Source organism: Rana temporaria, chromosome 7 (genome assembly GCF_905171775.1).
Source record: "Rana temporaria chromosome 7, aRanTem1.1, whole genome shotgun sequence".
Taxonomy (NCBI): Eukaryota; Metazoa; Chordata; class Amphibia; order Anura; family Ranidae; genus Rana; species Rana temporaria.
The window spans coordinates 34,611,162-34,632,658 of NC_053495.1; the positions used below are offsets into that span (position 1 = coordinate 34,611,162).

General features: G+C 43.0%; 1 protein-coding gene across 1 annotated transcript in view; it reads right to left on the reverse strand.

Moving 5' to 3' along the window:
- The window catches only part of SUCLG2 (succinate-CoA ligase GDP-forming subunit beta), a 297,736-nt gene that overhangs the window by 183,323 nt on the left and 92,916 nt on the right, over positions 1–21,497 (reverse strand). The window contains exons 6-7 of the mRNA XM_040359196.1: positions 14,149–14,238; positions 5,624–5,720 (exon numbers count right to left, since the gene is read on the reverse strand). Of these exons, the coding sequence (XP_040215130.1) occupies positions 5,624–5,720; positions 14,149–14,238 (187 nt within the window). The remainder of the gene's footprint in view (positions 1–5,623; positions 5,721–14,148; positions 14,239–21,497) is intronic.

A 21,497-nucleotide genomic window follows, 5' to 3' on the forward strand; every position in this document is an offset into this window, starting at 1 on the left:
ATTTAGACAGGGTTTTATCTGGAAGTCTATTAATTTTCACTAAACAATAAAAGAGGATTGCTCAGAGCTGGATTAACTCTGTGTGGCAAAACTGGGCACAGATGATAGGAAATCTTTTACTCTACATTGTGACATAAAAAAAATTGGGTTTACATCCACTTTTAGGGAAATACAAAAAAAATATTAAAATAGTGCATGAGGGGGTATGGGACTGATAATGGTGGTGATTTTCAGAATAGAAGTATGCTTTAACAAAACCGAAGCTTTGCTTTGAAGTTGAGTGACTATTTTATACCATACTATCCAGTGTACGCCTTAATTATGCCAGTTTATTTTTACACTTGAAGTGTTCATTTTATTTCCTCGTTCCGCGAATACTTTAAAGGGTCCTTCTGCAATCTGGCACGAAGTTACAGAGAAAAAACGATCACCATTGTTGGAAACCCTGTGGATTTACTTCCAGCCAACTAGATGTTGCTAATGAAAGCCATATACTGTACATTTCATTTAATAGTGTTTAATTAGGTGATTTTACTGTTTAACGTGTGGATATAAGAGTTCTCGTGCCAAGATGAACGGCCCCGCCGCAATTCAGAGAGGAATTTGGACATAATGAAAAATCCAAGTTTCTTGTTCTATTGCGAACACAGCAACACAGAATTATTCTTCCAGGGCAAGTATATTTGGCCCATTGTCAGCAACATCTTTAACCCTTCTGGGGCGGATTGTCACAATAAAGCAGAGCCTCAAGTAAGAGGAAAATTACTAGAATTACCAAGGGAGTTGCACATCATCAGATTACAAGCATCTGGTTCTTCTTTTTCGTAAAGTGTATATAAACCCAAACAGTGAATTGCTCCAAACAGCGTGTTTATTATACATGTTCAAGCCAATCCAGATAAAAAAAAAAGAAAAGAAAAAAAAAAGGTGGCCCCCCAAAATAAAAGGAAACCAGAAAAAAAAAAAAAACTGTCTGCAATACTTACCTACAATCCAGAGCTGTGCACAATAATTTGTTCAGACCATTAAAGGTCCTTCGTGTTCCATCCAGCACTAATTAATCTGGAAGACTGAGGACATACTGTGAGTGCAGGGTGCCACAGTTCCCATTACCACAGAGCCCTGCAATTAAATGCAATGATACAAACATTGGCATTCCCATCAGTGCCACTCTTGGCATCATTGATGACAGCGAACCACTAAAGAAGATCCAAAGAGGACCTCACGTGACCGGCCTTAAGAAAAACCTTAACAAAAAATAACTACTCCATGTGCTCCTTCTCCTTCGCTTTATAATCAACAGGCTGGGGATGTGTTCTTCAAGCTGTGCTGCAGTATGAAGTCAAGGACCTGGCAGTACAGTCCAGTGAGGGGCCTCAACTCACAAAACAGGCTTAAAAGAAGCACAAGCCCATATATGTATTTCAACTATTAAAAAGGGGTTGTAAAGGTAAAAAAAAAATGTCTTACTTTACCTTAGTGCAGTCCTCCTTCACTTACCCCATCCTTCCATTTTGCTTTTAAATGTCCTCATTTCTTCTGAGAAATCCTCACTTCATGTTCTTCTGTCTGTAACTCCACACAGTAATGCTCCCTGGTGTGGAGTGTCATGCTCGCCCCCTCCCTTGGACTACTGGAGAGTCAGGGTGCCCACTAACAAACAGCTCCTTTCTCTATCTGCAACGTAGAGAGCGTCCTGACTCTCCCGTAGTCCAAGGGAGGGGCGAGCACGACACTCTACACCAGGGAGAAATCCTCACATTACTTTGTGGAGTTACAGACAGAAGAACAGGAAGTGAGGATTTCTCAGAAGAAATAAGGGCATTTAATAGCAAAATTGAAGGATGAGGTAAGTGAAGGAGGACTGCACTAAGGTAAAGGACGCTATTTAGGGAATTTTTTTTTTTTTACCTTTACAACCCCTTTAGGCTGATTGTCTGGAACTTTAAAGAGTATCAATAAATATATATGAAATTCAACTTATCTTTTTGCTAAACACTAATTTTTTGTCCGTCTCTGACATATAGTAAGGAGGACTAGTCTTAAAGTGCTGGGCTAGTAACATCTACATGATGTAGACCTGCTGGAAGACGAGCTTTGGGATAAGGCCCTTTACTCTATCCTACACAGCTCTCTCAACACTGCCCAGAGTCTTTCACAACTTTTTATTGTGCTCCGGGTTCATTACACCCTTTGAAATGGTGTATCCTAAAGACCCCTCTCTGCGATAGGTGTGCCTCTGTAGCTGGGGACCGTATACATCTATTGTAGAGATGTCCCAAGCTACACCGTTACTGGGTGGCAGTGACTAATACAATAAATTCTGTATTTCACATTACAGTTTCCCTTGAACCCACCAGGTGTATTTTGGGTATCCTGGATGACCTCCCGTTAATGGAATTCCAGTTGATTGCAGTCAAGCCCTATTCCAGTCCCATAGACTCATTCTGGAACTGTGCCTACTCTCCCCAAACCCCCCCCCCCCCCGCTGTCTTATGGGAGACACACAGGTCTCGCGACTCACGTATGTATGTGAAGTAGGGAACCAGGAAGTGAAGCCTCAAGGCTTCACTTCATGATTCCCTTAACAAAGATGGCGGCGGCAGCACCCGAGAGCCGAGGGACAGATCGGCTTCGGGTTCCGATATCGCGGGCGGCCAGGACAGCTAGGCGTCCATATGTTAAAATTCAGCAGCTGTAGTATTTGTAGCTGCTGACTTTTGATAAAAAATAATTCGGCGGAACTCTGCTTTAAGATCGAGAAACGCAGCACTACAGAGCCAGATAGTTTTGCTTCAGTGATGACAATGAACATGTTGATAGAAGGATAGAGCAGAAAGATGAGATTATCAGTCTACTGCTTCTCCTTCTCTCACTATATATTCACAAGCTGGGGATGGGGACAATACCTAGTTGTATTAACTGACTAAGGATGAGCTCCGGCGTGTTCGCACAGCCCACGTGCAGAGCCCGCCAGGAAGTCGGCACTGCCCTGCGCTAATCACAGGCAGTGAGACATTTCCCGATCTCTGCAGCCGCGCATCGGGACAATGTCTCACTGCCTGTGATTAGCATAGCGCAGTTCCGACTTCCTGGCGGGCTCTGCACGTGGGGTGTGCGAACATGCCGGAGCTCATCATTAACTGCTACGCCAGACATGACCGTGCTGTGTGGTAGAGATGTGTGAATTTCAGCAATGCATAGACAGAAATACAAATAATTTAGCAGGTAAAACAGTTCCCTTATATGTATTTCATCTGTGTAATTAGCAGTTTGCCTGGAGTTTATATTTAATCGAGAATTAATCTAAAACACTAAGGGGTACCTACAGCGCATGCAGCACAGCTAAGTTGCATGCCCTCCCCCCCAGTGAGGAAAAAGTGGCCCCATAATTCATTTGGCGACAAAAAAAATGGCGTTTCCCAGAACTCACAAAGTAATTTGACGAGCGCCGAGGCTGGAGGCTTCAGCATTGTGCAATATGCCTGTTAGTTATGAAAGTAATACCTTAAGGATTTTAATCTCCAGAAGAAGACTATTTTCTCCTTAGCATGCTGCCAATTCACCAGGCATTGATTAAGTGGCACCGGCCTGCGCAGACAGAATGATTACTACAGTTTGCACAAAAATTGATTTAAAAACTTTGCAAAGAGGGAAAAAAAGGTATTGTCAAGTACTCCGGATTGATCTGTGGAGTTTAATATATGGATGTTGTGCACATTAAAAACTACACTTGATACATCAGCCTTCACTAAGAACATTGATAAGTGTTAACGTCACATAATGAAAAGTATAAATCGCCACTAAACAAGAATAATGAATCTTGTTAGTCATTCGGATAAACACTTTTTTTTTTTTTTAAGATAAACCAAACTGGAGATTCATGAAATCCCTTGTTTCAGACAGTAAAATGTAAAGCTCACGCCATGTTGTTTAAAAAAACAAAACAAAAGCGCTAGATCCGCCACACTAAAATATATAGAAGTTTACTAAATTAAGTTATAAGAAAAATATTATTGGTGAAAAGGGACACCCATTTATTGTGCTTTCTGTTTTAAAGGCAATTGTTTTTAATAAAACGGCTCCTTGCAACCATATTGTACAGAAAGGATGCCTGGCTCCTCTTCTGGCAGTACCCAGTGCTGTAGGCTCCTCCCTCTTTCGGGTGCCTCTTGTAGCAAGCCAGGTGCTTGAACACTCTCGTCCGGTCCTGAGCCAGGCTGTGTGCCTCCCTAGACACACAGAGCACCAGTAAGCTATGTCCCTGCCCCCTCCTCACAGGAGTTTAACCGATATCACCAGAAGCCTAAGGCCGGCCATAGACTGTTCGAATCTCGGCGGGTTCAGCGGAAACTCACCGAGATTCGAACCCTGTATGGTCAGGCTGTAGGTACCAAAACAAATAGTAAAAATCTGTGCTATGAGATATGAAGATAAAATACAAATGAGGCTGCTGGCTCATAAGGTAGTATATGGATCACGGATCAATGAGGATCTGTTGCACCACTACCAGTGGCCAATCAAACAATAATCAGCTCTGTGTGAGGGAGGGGTTTGCCTGAGAAAAACATTTTCTCTTCCTGTAAAGTTGCTTCAGTTAAGACAGTAATCCGAATTTGGAGGCAACTTCCATTGAAATCAATGGGTACAAGTTGCCTTGAAGTAGTACAGGAACCTTTTCTAAAGTGGGAGCGACTTCAGTAGTGTACATTAAGAGCCCTTTCACAGTGGAAACGCCTATAGCGGAGTGTTAAAATAGCGGTAAAAACACTATTTTACCGCGTTTTTACAGCGTTTTCAATTCATTTCAATGAAGGGGGCGTTTTTGAAGCGTTTTATGAGCGTTTTAATAGCGCTATTTTTACCGCGAAAACACGGCAAAAACGCACCAGTGTGAAAGGGCTCTAAGATGGCTCTCAATCACTTCAATGGAATTTCTCATGTCGCGCGACTTGGGGCGACACAAGTCGGATCCCAAGTCGCTGTAGTGTGAACCGGCACTAAGTATAACATGTTTATTTTTTACATTTGACTTGAATATCACTTTAACCTTGCAAATACCCTTTTAGCCAAACGGGTGCAATTTTCCACAGGCAAACTCCAAAATCTTGTGGAAATTCTTCCCTTAACAGTGGAGGCTGTTAAATCCACCAAGGAGAGTGCAGAAACTGCAAAGTAATGCCCATGGTTTTGGAATGGAATAGCCAACAAGTTCATATAGGTGCGATTGTCAAGAACCCACAAACTTTTGGCAACTAGGAAGCAAGAACAGCTGGAGCTTCCTAACCGCTGTTTGCTATATAGTCCTTCTCCGTCCTGTGGTTCACTCTTGCCTTTTCCTAACTATCTTTACCAAAATATCAAGGGGAAGAAATGATCCGGGAACTGCAGTCATAGGAACCTTGCTATATTCTCGCGATCTCTTCTGAAAGTTTTTAATGATGGAATGAACAACCTCTTAGCATCTATGAACTTGCATACAAATCATGATAGCCTCATATATACTCTGCTTGATATCTTTCAGCAATAACAAAATAATCAAATTTACTGTAATGTTCAGACCTCTAAGGAAAGGAATCGTGATGATTTAAAAAAACACAATTAAACAATTGTTCCTTCTCACCTTGTCCTTCCGGAGTCTCACCGAAGGGGTTCACTTCAACCTGAGTGGCATCAACTTTCAGAAAGAGCTCATACAGCTTCTTAATCTGATCGGCGGCCTGCATTTCATTAAACACAATTACACCACATGGAAAGGATGAGTCTTATATGAAATATAAAATTGTTCCATAACACACTTGAAAGCATTACAAATGAGGAATTAAAAAGAGGAAAACTAAGGATAAATTGTACCTCTGATTTAACGCAAGCTTATAAAAAAGTCATCAACACAACGCAAGGCTGCACTGAAGTGAATATTAGTTCACAAAATTATATAATGATTAATGTCCTGTTAAAGAGTAGCGCGATTGCCTGCAAGTTTTAATTAACAAAAACAAAAAAAATAAGTGTGTTTTGCTAATCAATTAAAAAATAATTTTTAATACTTTTTGCCAATAGCATCAGTGAATGTACAGTACTGAATTACATGCAGATTAATGCAGCTAAAAATTTTTTTTTTCTCAAAATGTTTTTATAGATGGTTCTGTTTGCAGCAGCTGAATAACCTTCCTTCTTCATATGGGCAATGTAATGTCCAGGGCCCAGTTTCTATACAATCTGTGCATGCAACTAGGATTCGGCTAAGCCAAGTTCAATTTGACTACCAAAAACATTGGTACCAGAAATGGTAGCAGCCTTCTCATTGGGTAGAGCAGTGGTCATCAACCCTGTCCTCAGGGCCCACTAACAGGCCAGGTTTGCAAGATAACTGAAATACATCACAGGTGATATCATTTGCTGCTCAGTGATTGCAGTATTCTAGTCTGCAGCGCCGTCAAGGTAATACATAAAACCTGGCCTGTTAGTGGGCCCCGAGGACAGGGTTGATGACCACTGGGGTAGAGAAAAGTGGACAAAACCAGTAATTCTGTTTCAGTCCAGTGTCAGTCCACACAAAAGTGATAAAATTGCTTATATGGAGCCTTTGTCAACTACCTGTTTATCAAGATGTCTCTGATACTTTCAACAGTAAAGGTCTCCCTGCCATAATTCCTACCCATGTGGGTGTTTTGGTTGTTAGGCTCCATTCACACCATACAGTTGCGATGAAGCGCATACATGTTACTGCACGTGGCATGTAGGGGCAACCCATTTATTTCAATGGGCTGCTCTACGCACAAGAAATGTACATAAGAAATCCCAGAGCCTTTTTCAAAATTGCACCAAACCAAACCGCATGGTGCAGAAATGCATGCATTAGCAGATGGGTGAGGATTCCATTAACAATCAATGGCACTGATATGCGCCTGTTAAATGGCAGCATCTTTCTGTACATGTCAGGAAAGCATGCGATTTTGAGTGCATTTGCCACATGCAGCAGATGGGAACGTAGCCTTACTGTCCACTTTTGTGTGTTCCAACTCTTCCCATAATATGAAATAAACAAAAATCGAACAGAGTGGGAGCCCCTTATAACCATAAGTGAAGTCCCCAAGAAATATAAGAAATGTTCAGGTGGTTTGTCTTCCCAGCAAAATTAATTATCAGTTTTAGGTGGACTAATCCTTTAAACCAGGGATATGCAATTAGCGGACCTCCAGCTGTTACAAAACTACAAGTCCCACCATGCCTCTGCCTCTGTGTGTCATGCTTGTGGCTGTCAGAGTCTTGCTATGCCTCATGGGAATTGTAGTTCTGCAACAGCTGGAGGTCCGCTAATTGCATATCCCTGCTTTAAACAATACAGCTATGGCGGGTTTGATTTAAATCAAGTCGATTTTATGAATCATTGATCTGTACAATTGTCTGTTTTCCATTTTTTTTTACATAAATAAACTTTTTATACTATTATGTTTATTGAATTTCATCAGTACCGAGATAGTCCCCCCAAACCAACTGAGTGGGTAGCTTTGGGTTTAGCTTCAGCTACTATTCCCTTGCCCCCACTCTCCCCCTTTCTCTACTGTAACTGGGATGATGGTACATTTTTATTATTTATTATTCATCTTTACATGAGGCTATGCTCCCCTTTTTGTTCGTAACAGATTTATTGCCCAACAATTGGTGAGCATGAACAGCCAACTTTTGTCGTCATTAATTCAGCCAATAATTGTCTGATGGAGCATACAAACGGTCGGATTATCCGACACAACACGTCCATTAGACAAGTATGGCCATAAAATTGGATCGTGTGTACGAGGCTTTAGGAGGAACCATGTGGGACACCCTGACACACCCAAGAGTGTTGGATAAGCAATGTCGACATTTCTAAAAACAAAAGGAGCTTTAACTCCTCAGCTACTAGATAGGCAAGCATTAAAACCTGAATTCACCATTACATAAAAAATGTAAAGGCCAACACTGTACACCAGGGTTAAGCAATTGGCGGTCCTCCAGCTGTTGCAGAACTACAAGTCCCATGAGGCATAGCAAGTCTCTGACAGCAACAAGCATGAGACCCAAAGGCAGTGGCATGATGATCACTGTCCTGTCACTTGTAGCCCAGCCCCCAGACAGTTAGAACCACTCCCTAGGACACACTTAACCCCTTACCTGCCACTGCCCCCTAGTGGTTAACCCCATCCCTTCCAGTGTCATTTACACAGTAATCAGTGCATTTTTATAGCACTAATCACTGTATAAATGACAATGGTCCCAAAATAGCGTCAAAAGTGTCCGCCATAATGTCACGATAAAAATCGCAAGATCGCCGCCATTACTAGTAAAAAAAAAAATATTAATAAAAATGCCACAATCTATCCCCTATTTTGTAGACGCTATAACTTTTGAGCAAACGGATCAATATACGCTTATTTCAATTTTTTTACCAAAAATATGTAGAAGAATATATATCGGCCTAAACTGAGAAAAAAAAAATTATATATTTTTCTTGAGGATATTTATTATAGCAAAAAAGTTAAAAATATTGTTTTTTTCTTTCAAAATTGTCACTCTTTTTTTGTTTATAGCGCAAAAAATCCCACCAAATGAAAGCTCTATTTGAGGGGGAAAAAAGAACGTCAGTTTTGTTTGGGTACCACGTTGCACGACCGCGCAATTGTCAAATAAAGCGACGCAGTGCCGAATCGCAAAAAGTGCTCTGGTCAGGAAGGCGGTAAATTCTTCTGGGGCTGAAGTGGTTAAAGTGGATGTAAGTCCCATGAGGCATAGCAAGTCTCTGACAGCAACAAGCATGAGACCCAAAGGCAGTGGCATGATGGGATTTGTAGTTTTGGAACAGCTGGAGGTCCGCTAATTGCTTATCCCTGCTGTACACCCTTTCCATGCAACAACCCCCCCCCCACCTTCCCTGGCCCCCACTATACTTACCTCTCGTTTTTTTGTATGTTTTCACTTTAGGATCAAATCAATACATGAACAGAAATGTTCGCTGTTCACAAACAGGCAAGTAGCAGTTTACGGTGTATTGTTCATCTAATGGATGATTTAATAAATTCACGTACGCCAGGTTTATTACAGAGCCGAGCAAAAATGTATTTTCATTATGTTCGTAACAGCTGTATTTTTTTGGGCTGATATTACAGTGGTAGCTACGTTTCAGTTGATCACTTCTTCCTTAAAAAATAACTTATTAGAATGATCATATCGCCTTGCTGCAAAAGTTAACAGCTGGCTAGAATGTAAAGCATTAAAGTTAAAGTGTTAGTTCATCTTTACAGAAAATTGTAAAGGTGAACTAAGACCCCACATACACTCCCCCCCCCCCCCCACCAGGAAGGGGTGAAAGTGCCTGGTGCTGAAGCGGTTAAAGTCATTGTAAAGGCCGAGAGAGTTTTAACCCTCACGCATTCTCTACATTAAAAGAGAAGTAAGATATTAATTTTAATTTTGGAATCATACTTACCTAACTGGATGCAGCATCGGTCCAATGCTGCATCTGCCCCCCACCTGCTCCAACACTGAGAACCGAGCGATCAAACACCGCTGACTGCTCGTTTCTGACAGCTCCCTGAGCAGAGAACTAGTGACTCAATCACCTGCTCTCTGTTCTGCCCCCCCACTCTCACTGGGGTCGCTGGGCTGTGAAGGGGGCGGGAGTAGCCAGATCAGGCTCTCAATCTTTCCTGAGCCTGGACCAGCTCTGTGACATCAGCCGACCGCAGGCTTCAATAGGAACAGAGGGGCGCCAGACTGGGTGCAGTATAAATTATATATTTAATAAAAACAAGTAGTAACTCACAGGTGAAATTAGAGGAGTTCAGTATGTGGTGAAAATAGCCAGTCCTGGAGTCTCACGGCTGCGCGTGCACCCAACGCTTGCTCCGTGACCGTGCCCACGAGACCCGCAGACTCGATGTCTGCCGTTGTCCCGCAATCGTGTCACGGAGCTGCATGAACGGGGAGATGCCTATGTAAACAAGGCATTTCCCTGTTCTGCATAGTGACAGGACAGCGATCTACTGCTCCCTGTCATCAGGAGCAGTGATCACTGTCCTGTCACTTGTAGCCCAGCCCCCAGACAGTTAGAACCACTCCCTAGGACACACTTAACCCCTTACCTGCCACTGCCCCCTAGTGGTTAACCCCATCCCTGCCAGTGTCATTTACACAGTAATCAGTGCATTTTTATAGCACTAATCACTGTATAAATGACAATGGTCCCAAAATAGCGTCAAAAGTGTCCGCCATAATGTCACGATAAAAATCGCAAGATCGCCGCCATTACTAGTAAAAAAAAAAATATTAATAAAAATGCCACAATCTATCCCCTATTTTGTAGACGCTATAAACTTTTGAGCAAACGGATCAATATACGCTTATTTCAATTTTTTTACCAAAAATATGTAGAAGAATATATATCGGCCTAAACTGAGGAAAAAAAAAAATATATATATTTTTCTTGAGGATATTTATTATAGCAAAAAAGTTAAAAATATTGTTTTTTCTTTCAAAATTGTCACTTTTTTTGTTTATAGCGCAAAAAATCCCACCAAATGAAAGCTCTATTTGAGGGGAAAAAAAGAACGTCAGTTTTGTTTGGGTACCACGTTGCACGACCGCGCAATTGTCAAATAAAGCGACGCAGTGCCGAATCGCAAAAAGTGCTCTGGTCAGGAAGGCTGTAAATTCTTCTGGGGCTGAAGGGGTTAAAGTGGATGTAAACCCAAAAAATGTTATTTATTTTTTTGATGTCACAATGTAGAGAATAAGATTTCCTATCATCTGTGCCCAGTCTTGCCACACAGTTAATCCAGCTCTGAGCAATCCTCTTTTATTGTTCAGCGAAAATTAACAGACTTCCAGATAAAAACCTGTCTAAATAAAAAGTATTTTCCGTCCCCTTGCTTCGAGTGACATACATCACCTCTCACAATGAACTGTGGATCACCCCCCATATTATGATAAACATCCAGGAATGTGCATGTGTCCAAGCTAGTGCACGAGATATGTAAAAACCCTGTCACTCGAAGCAAGGGGACGGAAAGGACTTTTATTTAGACAGGTTTTTATCTGGAAGTCTGTTAATTTTCACTGAACAATAAAAGTGGATTGCTCAGAGCTGGGTTAACTATATGTGGCAAGACTGGGCACAGATGATAGGAAATCTTATACTCTACATTGTGACATAAAAAAAATAACAATTTGGGTTTACATCCACTTTAACCCCTTCCCGGCAGAATGGCACGTACAGGCACATTGGCGTACCTTGACGTCCCTGCCTTCTAGCGGGTGGGGGGTCCGATCGGGGGACCCCCCCCCCCGCTACATGCGGCGGTCGGATTCGCTCGGGGAGCGATCCGGGACGACGGCGCGGCTATTCGTTTATAGCCGCTCCGTCGCGATCGCTCCCCGGAGCTGAAAAATGGGGAGAGCCATATGTAAACACGGCTTCCCCGTGCTTCACTATGGCGCTGCATCGATCGAGTGATCCCTTATATAGGGAGACTCGATCGATGACGTCCGTCCTACAGCCACACCTCCGTACAGTTGTAAACACACACTAGGTGAACACTAAATCCTACAGCGCCCCCTGTGGTTAACTCCCAAACTGCAACTGTCATTTTCACAATAAACAATGCAATTTAAATGTATTTTTTGCTGTGAAAATTACAATGGTCCCAAAAATGTGTCAAAATTGTCCGAAGTGTCCGCCATAATGTCGCAGTCACGAAAAAAATTGCTGATCGCCGCCATTAGTAGTAAAAAAAAAAAAAATTAATAAAAATGCAATGAAACTATCCCCTATTTTGTAAACGCTATAAATTTTGCGCAAACCAATCGATTTTTACCAAAAATAGGTAGAAGAATACGTATCGGCCTAAACGGAGGAAAAAAAAATTTTTATATATGTTTTTGGGGGTATTTATTATAGCAAAAAGTAAAGAATATTGCATTTTTTTTCAAAATTGTCGCTCTATTTTTGTTTATAGCGCAAAAAATAAAAAACGCAGAGGTGATCAAATACCACCAAAAGAAAGCTATATTTGTGGGGAAAAAAGGAAGCCAATTTTGTTTGGGAGCCACGTCGCACGACCGCGCAATTGTCTGTTAAAGCTATGCAGTGCCGAATTGTAAAAACCCCTTGGGTCATATAGCAGCATATTGGTCCGGTCCTTAAGTGGTTAAGGTAAAAAAAAAAACTCTCTGTGCAGCTCCCATTTTTAAGTATGCTATTGGTTCATGGCCATCAAAGGAAGAAGTAATAAGCCGAGATGTAACTATCACTATAATATCAACCAAAAAAAAAAAAAAAAAAGCTATTCCGAACAGAATGAAAATAAAGTTTTGCTCGGCTCTGTAATAAACCAGGCATATGTGGCTATATTAAATTATCCATTAAATTAACAATACACAGTAAACTGCTACTTGCCTGTTTGTGAACATTGGACATTTCTGTTCTTGTATTCATATTCCCAAAGTGTAAACATACCAAAAATAAATAAAAGAACAAAAAGCGAAGGAATATAGGAGAGTATGAGGGCAGGCTGGGGGAAACAGAAGCACAGCGGCAGATGTATCCGTCCCCTGGAATGTGTCATCCAACTGCTCGCTGATTCCAATTGTTTAAGGCTGACTTGTTGGGTGTAATAACACTTAAGTTATTGATGTGTTGTGGTTTAAGCACACTCCCGACATGAGATAACAGCTCTCCGATGGAGACGCATCTCCCAACAAGGTTGCTTCATTATGAGGTCTTACACTGCGGTAACCTGACTTATGCGCACAATGCAAAAACCGCCAAGTGATACTAGATTAGCAAATTATAGCTAAAGCCGACCTATACTAATATGGAACAGTAGAGCTGCACGATTCTGGCAAAAATGAGAATCACAATTTTTTTGCTTAGAATGAAGATCACGATTCTCACGGCGTAAAATCTTTTACATTTATACAAAAAAAAAAGAAATGGGCCAACTTTACTGGCTATTTTTTTAAAAAAATTCATTTGCGACGTGCCTCCCAAACAAAATTTACGTCATTTTTTCCCCACAAATAGAGCTTTTTTTGGTAGTATTTGATCACCTCTGCGTTTTTTAGTTTTTGCGCTATAAACGAAAAAAAAAGCGACAATTTTGAAAAAAAAAAACAAAACACAATATTTTTTACTTTTTGCTATAATAAATATCAAACAATTTTCTTTTAGGCTGCATTCACACCTAAGCGACAGCCGCGTTCGCGTGTAGCGGCAGATTTGCCGCGAGTACAAATGTTTCATTTTTTTTTTTTTTTCCTAAAGTATTCCCATTGCTGTCTATGGGAAAACGCGCCTGTCGCGTGAAAAAAAGGGTCCGGGACTTTTTTTCAGGCGACAGGCGTTGCGCGTCTATGAGATGTGAACCATCTCCATAGGCGGCAATGGGAATTCTCCCCTCTAGCGGCAGAAGCGTCCCGCGTCGGACGTTTTGTCGCTTAGGTGTGAATGCAGCCTTAAAAAAAACTTTTTTTTCTCAGTTTAGGCCGATACGTATTCTACATATTTTTGGTAAAAAAAACACATCGCAATAAGCGTATAGTGATTGGTTTGCGCAAAAGTTATTGTGGCTACAAAATAGGGGATAGAATTCTGACATTTTTTTTGATTATTTTTTTTTTTTTACTAGCAATACGGCGATCTGCGAATTTTGTCAGGACTGCGATATTGCGGCGGACACATCGGACACTTTTGACACATTTTTGGGACCATTCACATTAATACAGCGAACAGTGCTATAAAAATGCATTGATTACTGTATAAATGTGACTGGCAGGGAAGGGGGCGAGGAAGGGGTTAAATGTGTATCCTGGGAGTGATTGTGGGGGGAGGTGACCGATGCTGTGTCCCTATGTACAAGGGACACAGCTTCTGTTTCCTCTCCCTGACAGGACGTGGAGCTCTGTGTTTACACACAGAGCTCCACGTACCTGCTCTGTCATTGCCGATCGTGGGCACCTGGCGGACATCGCGGCCGCCAGGCCGTAAAAAGACAGCCTCCCGGATTTATAGAGCCACCTGGAGGCCGTCTTTTTACTATGGCCCGGGTCTAAAGTAGTTAAGTTATATCAAATCATCCTTGATGGCACCTCTCAACCTTCCATCTTCCTTACCTGTTGCTGAAGAGGTCCTTTGAATCCCAAATTGTCTGCCATCTTCAATGCCTGGCTGTCTTTTATTCCTTCAAATATGTCTATTTCCTCCTTTTAAAACAAAAAGAAAGACAAAAATGGTTAAACCAGACGAGAAAGTCATTATGCAAAACTAAAATAATATTTAAGTCAGCGATAAATGAAAAATTAATATGCACCCCAGTGCCAAGATTTCAAAGTTGTAACAGGTGCCTGAAGGGTACATTATAATTATGTCACCAGGCTTTGAAGGAAGTCCTTCCACAACAAGACGGTGGCACAGCGACAAGACAATCTGACACCGCTTTTCACTTCTAATTACTGGGCAGATGGCTTTGACAAACATTAAGCTGCTAATTTTTCTGACAGGCTCCGGAATCTTATTGCTGTTGCCGATGCCACGACCCAGCCGTGTTTTTACAAAATATGCTTTGGGGAGAGGTCTTTGTTTTGGCTTTGAAAAAACATTCATTGTTACATTTCATTCCAAGAAAAATGTGTTCTGAGGGGCAATCTGTAAACTAGAAATGAACTGATGGAATGTCTGGAAGGGAACGCTTCTGATCATCCAATCAATTTACAAAAGAACAGAAAAAGAAATCGGCGTGCCAAGGTCCTGACAAAGCAAAAGGAACATTTCAGTCAAAAAGGAATATTAAAGTATTGTCAAAACTTTTTTTTTTTTAAACTGAAAAACAAAAACCAGTAATACTGTAAAATACTGTGAAAAAGTTTTAGGCAGGTGTGAAAATATGCTGTAAGTTATTAAAATGGATTTAAACCCGATTCATGAAATTTGAGCTGGTCACATACACCCCCTTTCCTGACCGGCCGGGCTGCTACTCGGATAAGGGTCTGATGGAGCCCATGCCGGTTTTTTTATTTGAAATTTGGATTGGAGTTCCCCCTCAAGATTCATACCAGACACAGTACTCGGTATTGGCAGGGATCCCCGTTCAATATCGTGCCGCGGCTAAACGCAACCGCAGCTAATCGCACCTGACTGCTGTGCCTGGAGTCTTGAATTCCAGCAAAACAAACATGCTTTTAACTGCGGCAAAACAGCCGTTCTTGTGAAAGGCGACTTAAAGTGATACTAAAGTATTGTTTTTTTCCTTAAAAATAACAAAACATGTCGTACTCTGTGCAGTGGTTTTGTACAGGACAGCCCAGATCCTACTCTTCTCAGGTCCCTCTTCGGTGCTCCTGGCCTGTCCCTCTTGCCCCCACAGCTAGCAGCTGGCTATGGGGGCACCTGAGCTGAGCCACAGCTTCCTGTATTCATTCAGACACGGAGCCGCACTCCTGCTGATTGGAGGAAAGGCACACACCCCCTCTCAGCATAGGCAGAGAATCTCAGAGGTGTTTTGTAATCGGGCCAGCTCCTTGGTAATGAATTTTAGCAACCTCCCCGGACAGAAATTTCAGGCTGCTTTTATCTGATGTGTCCGAGAATTTGTCAGGAGTTATCAGGCTGATAACAGAGGAATGGGTCAGGAGAGAGCTACGAGACTTGGCTTTTTGAAGAGAGATAACAAAATACTGCAGATAGATGTATATCTGCAGTATTTTGTTATCTCTCTTCAAAAAGCCAAGTGTCGTAGCTCTCTCCTGACCCATTCCTCTGTTATCAGCCTGATAACTCCTGACAAATTCATGAAATTTGAGCTGGTCACAGATAAGGGGGTGGGGACAAGCGAGCGCCCCCCCCACCCCTTAACCGTGCCAGGCCGCATGCCCTCAACATAGCGAGGTAGGTACTTTGGGGCAGAGGGGCGCCCTGCGGCCCCTCCACCCCAAAGCACCCGTCTCCATGTTGATGAAGACAGGGCCTCTTCCTGACAACCCTGGCCTGTCTCCTTTACACTTGCAATTTTTACAATTGTTTATCGTACCGCAATAGTCCAACTGCCCTAACCCCCCTTTTTGTTTGGTTTTTGGTTTGGGGTCCAAAATCCAATCCCTATTCAACCCTGGCCATTGGTTGTCGGGGTCTGCGGGCAGGGAGCTTATCGGAATCCGGGAGCCCCCTTTAATAAGGGGGCCCCCAGATGCCGGCCCCCCAGCCTAGGTGAATGAGTATGGGGTACATCTTCTTTGACGTCTTTCGCCGGGGGGTCCCGGTCTTCACCGCCATCTAGTTCTCTTCCACCGGGAGCCCCCGCTCTCTTCTTTAGCTCTTTTACGAGCTGGGGACCCGGGCCTTCTGCTTCTCTTCTTTGATGTTGACACGTCGCTTCCTCCCGCTGTAAAGCCGTGTGCGCGGCTCGCACCGATTTATATAGGCCTCTTATGACGTCACAGTCCCATCATGCTCCGGGTGGTGATGACATAAGGGGGCGGATATCACCCGGTGACCCCGCTCGTAAAAGAGCTAAAGAAGAGAGCGGGGGCCCCCGGCGGAAGAGAACCAGATGGCGGTGAAGACCGGGACCCCCCGGCAAAAGACGTCAAAGAAGATGTACCCCATACTCATACACCTAGGTGATCATATTCACTCTGTTCTAAGCTGCATATGAGTCATGGGAGAAGAAACAGCAGGATACCGATCGTCCCAGTGAATGGCTGTGTTCGTGTGTGTGTGTACAGCTAGAGAACTAAACATTGGCTGCACTTGAAACTCCCTATGTCAACTAAGTTCACCACCATTGTCCTACATGCTCAGTACTACCAGAATCAACATTGAAGTTCCGGCAGTGATTTCAATCCCACTCTGCTCATCTTAAAAAAAAAAAAGCAACTTAGGTGATCGCTGGAAAACTTCTGCCAACATCCTATTCTGGTGAAGCGAAGAAAAATCCACTGATCCTTCTCCACTCTCCCCTAAATCCTGTATTAGCAGAGACAAGCAGCTCATCAGCTGGAGCCTTTTTCGGCCACATGGATCTCCTGCAATTCCAGTCTTCTGATACTGTCTGCTGCGATATCACTTTGTTAAAAAAAAAAAAAAAAAGCTCTTTACGATTCCACCAAGTGCTTAAAAGTATCAGAACATAACCTGGTTTTATTAAGAAAACACTTGACTGGTGTGCCCATTTGTCTGGTAGCCTGCAGTGCTTTGCTTTTAAGATTTTTCTTAGCTTCTTTGCTTAACAACCAATCTCACAGCAATCCCTCATTAACCCCTCCAGATCTTTTCAATATAAAGAGTCTGAAAAGGACCCATCATAAATACAGTATGGGGAAAAAATAGATGTTAAATACATATGGAACTTTCCGGGGATTAAAGGAGTGACTATGTATAATAAACATACATATTTCTGCAGAAAAGCATGTAACAGCTTGTGACTACTTAATTTCATAGCTCCGTATTTTATACTTAAAGCGGAGCTTCTCCCTAAAGTGAAACTCCTGCTGATCGGAACCCTCCCCTCCTCCGGTGTCACATTTGACACCTTTCAGGGGGAGGGGGGTGCAGATACCTGTCTAAAGACAGGTATTTGCACCCACTTCCGGCCACACAGTCTCGGGCAGGACGTCAGATCCCCCTCCCCCCGTTGTGTTCTGGGAACATTCGGCTCCCAGTACACAGCGGGAGCCAATCAGCAGGCGTAGCGCGACTCCCGCATGCGCCGTAGGGAACCGGGCAGTGAAGCCGGAGCGCTTCACTTCCTGGTTCGCTCACCGAGGATGGCGGGGGGCAGCAGAGTGCCGAGCGATCGCTCGTCCTCTGCTGCGGACGGTGCTGGACTCCAGGACAGGTAAGTGTCCCAATATTAAAAGTCAGCAGCTGCAGTCTTTGTAGCTGCTGGCTTTTAATATATTTTTTTCAGCGAACATCCGCTTTAACAGCTTATTTTAGATTGTCTGGAGTTTTAGTTAAACTTCTTAAAAAACAAGTGTTACTAAGAATGTGTACATGTGACAGTTTAAGCATCATTGCCTTCAAAAGAATAGCACCATTTTTGTCCCGGGATCATATCGGGTCAGAGTCGACTTCCTTCCCACGGAGCAGGAACCGGCCGAGATTCAAACCATTAATGGTCAGCCTGAATGTGCCAAGTTGGGTACAACCAGCCTGCCCAATTCCTTTGCGATTATCGCAAGCAGCCGATATAGCCGCTAGTGATAATCACGGTCTTCTCCCGGTGGGGCAGGAAGACAATGACCCGGGGAAGGGAAGATTACGGCATCAACACTGTGTTGATGGGGGAAATCAAGCAAATTTATTTCCTGCAACCCATGCAGGAAAGTAATTTGCTCCGTGTATGGCCAGCCTTAGCTATGTTCACAAAGGTCTAAAACAGATCAGCCCCTCACCTTCTGACTTGCAGTTACAACGTTGCAGTCTGATAACTGGGGGAAAGGAGACTAAAGAAATGCTCTCTCTAGGCTGCAGCAGACAAACATCTCAGCCTGAGCAAAGTCACTTGACCTAAAGCATGTTATAGACCACAGTGCTTGTGCTGTATTATTTGGCCCCCTGTATCACCTGAAATACCTTGCTGATCCTGCCTTGTTCTGCCCTCCCCACTGTAAACTAACCCTGGATTATCATGGCTGCTGAGCCCTGATACTGGTCAGTTTACGTGCCTCCATCATCAGCAGCTCTCCCCTGTCCTCCCTCTCCACCAATCCCCCCCCCCCACACTCCTGCTGCTGAAATCAGATCAGTGTGTGTGTGTGTGTGTGTGTGTGTGTGTGTGTGTTTGTGTGTGTTTGTGTTTTATAAAATGAAATGCAGTTTAATACCCGATTTCAAATTGCTGCTCAGCGCTCATGTGACCAGCCATCTCTCTCCTCCTCCTGGCTGACGTTAGCAGGGCATTCTGTAGCTGTCAGATCGTAAGAGGGGAGAGGCGGCCAGTCACGTCAGTGCTGCTCTGAAATCAAGTATAGAACGTAAAAATTTTTTTATAACACACACAACATAATTAAACAGAGGACTGTGTGGAGACAACAGAGTGATTAACAGCCACATTAAGGTTTTTCACCTTAATGCATGAAAAACCTGTGCTGCAGAATCCCCCATAGCCCCCTCTGAACACTCACCTGACCCTGATCTGATTCTGCGATGTGCGACGAGATCAGCAGTTCTTGCCGCCGTCTCCCTCCTCTCTAGGCAGATTGATCAATCAAATGCGGTGCCGAGCAAGTGGAAGGTGGGGCTGAGCCGTCTGCTTTGTGTTAATAGATGCAGACAGGGCAACTCAGGAGAAAGCCCACACGGGTGCCCCCATGGAAAGCGACTTTCCATGTGGGCACTTGCCAAAGATAAGGAGCCTGGAGCTCCAGCGAAGGACCTCATAAGAAAAAATCAAAACCATTGCACAGAGCAGGTGAGTACACCAGGTTTATTTTAATTACAGGTTTAATGGCTCTTAAAAGTAAACGGAACTGTAAAGTACATTGCAACATGTCAGAAATGCATTCATGTGAAGGTGTCCACCTAAAATTTTACTCATCTTTGGTTTGGAAGTGCATGCACATTATGGGGTGGCTACCAGACAAGGCTGAAATAATGGCAATAATTCCAAAAGGAATAACTGCAACTCCCTATCCACCCCTCCACCATCACCCAACACCTGGGTATAGACATACAATTGTTGGTGACCCTGTTGTGCCTATGGGCACACACTGTATATCTGGCATTTACATCTATTATGAGAAAGTGCAAGAATTTAAGGTAAAGTAGTATGTGTATTATCAAAGTAATTTATACTTCTCACAGTGACTGCAAAAATTGTATTTGCTAACAATCACATATGGGTGTAATGATACATTGATCGGTGTGTCTAATGATATATTGATTGATGTGTCGTGTGTTGTTGTAGAGACAGGCCTAGGAGTGTGAGTTGCAAAAGGAATCTTATGTCCTGGTTCGTGATATATACATTGGCAAGCTGTAAGAATCCAAAAAGTTTGACTTTGAAAAAAGAGGGTACCATCCTCGAAACGTGCAAGACTGGTTGGATCCAGGTGATGGCCTCCCAAGCTTAGGAGCACATGGAGTGGATAAAACGATTGCGTTACATTGGTGAGCTTGTCTGTCCTGTTCTGTCCTTTGTGAGCACATACAGTACATTTTCATTTTTCAAATAGTTACTGGGATAATGCAGTCGGTGTGCCATCTCTATCGTGCCTCCTGCACATATACGTCGGCAGAATGGCACGGCTGGGCACATCCACATACAGGTACGTCCTGTACTAGTACCCAGCCGTGGGTCGCCGACGCGTGCCGCGGACCTGACCGCGACCGCGGACCCGATCGCCGCTGGAGTGCGGCGATCGGTCCCCGGAGCTGAAGAACGGGGAGAGCCATGTGTAAACACGGCTTCCCCATTCTTCACTGTGGTGGCTGCATCGATCGTGAGATTCCTTTTATAGGGAGACACGATCGATGACGTCAGACCTACAGCCACACCCCCCTACAGTTGTAAACACACACTAGGTGAAACGAAACTCCTTCAGTGCCCCCTGAGGTTAACTCCCAAACTGCAACTGTCATTTTCACAATAAAGAATGCAATTTAAATGCATTTTTTGCTGTGAAAATGACAATGGTCCCAAAAATGTGTCAAAATTGTCCGAAGTGTCCGCCATAATGTCGCAGTCACGAAAAAAATCGCTGATCGCCGCCATAAGTAGTAAAAAAAAAGAAAATTATAAAAATGCAATAAAACTATCCCCTATTTTGTAAATGCTATAAATTTTGCGCAAATCAACCGATGAACGCTTATTGCGATTTTTTTTACCAAAAATAGGTAGAAGAATACGTATCGGCCTAAACTGAGGAAAAAAAATGTTTTTTTATATATTTTTGGGGGATATTTATTATAGCAAAAAGTTAAAAATATTGCATTTTTTTCAAAATTGTCGCTCTTTTTTTTGTTTATAGCGCAAAAAATAAAAACCGCAGAGGTGATCAAATACCACCAAAAGAAAGCTCTATTTGTGGGGAAAAAAGGACGCCAATTTTGTTTGGGAGCCACGTCGCACGACCGCGCAATTGTCTGTTAAAGCGACGCAGTGCCGAATTGTAAAAACCCCTTGGGTCATTTAGCAGCATATTGGTCCGGTCCTTAAGTGGTTAAAGTTACAGCATACATTAATTGGTATTTTCCCAGAGTGACAGATTTTGGCTTGGCGTAAAGCGCATATTTGACCCTACTTGGAGTAATATCAGGGGGTCAACTGCGGTTGGCGAGTGAGCATTTTTTTCTGGGAGTACTCATATGTGTGAAGGGTGGATTGAAGTAGCACATCATTCATTGTGAAGCAAGGTCACAAATAATTTGAAGCACCCATCATTGAATGAATATTTAGTACACGTTAAAGGGAACTCGCATGCATGGACTGACTTAAATAGGGGCTCATGGACTGTATAGTTTG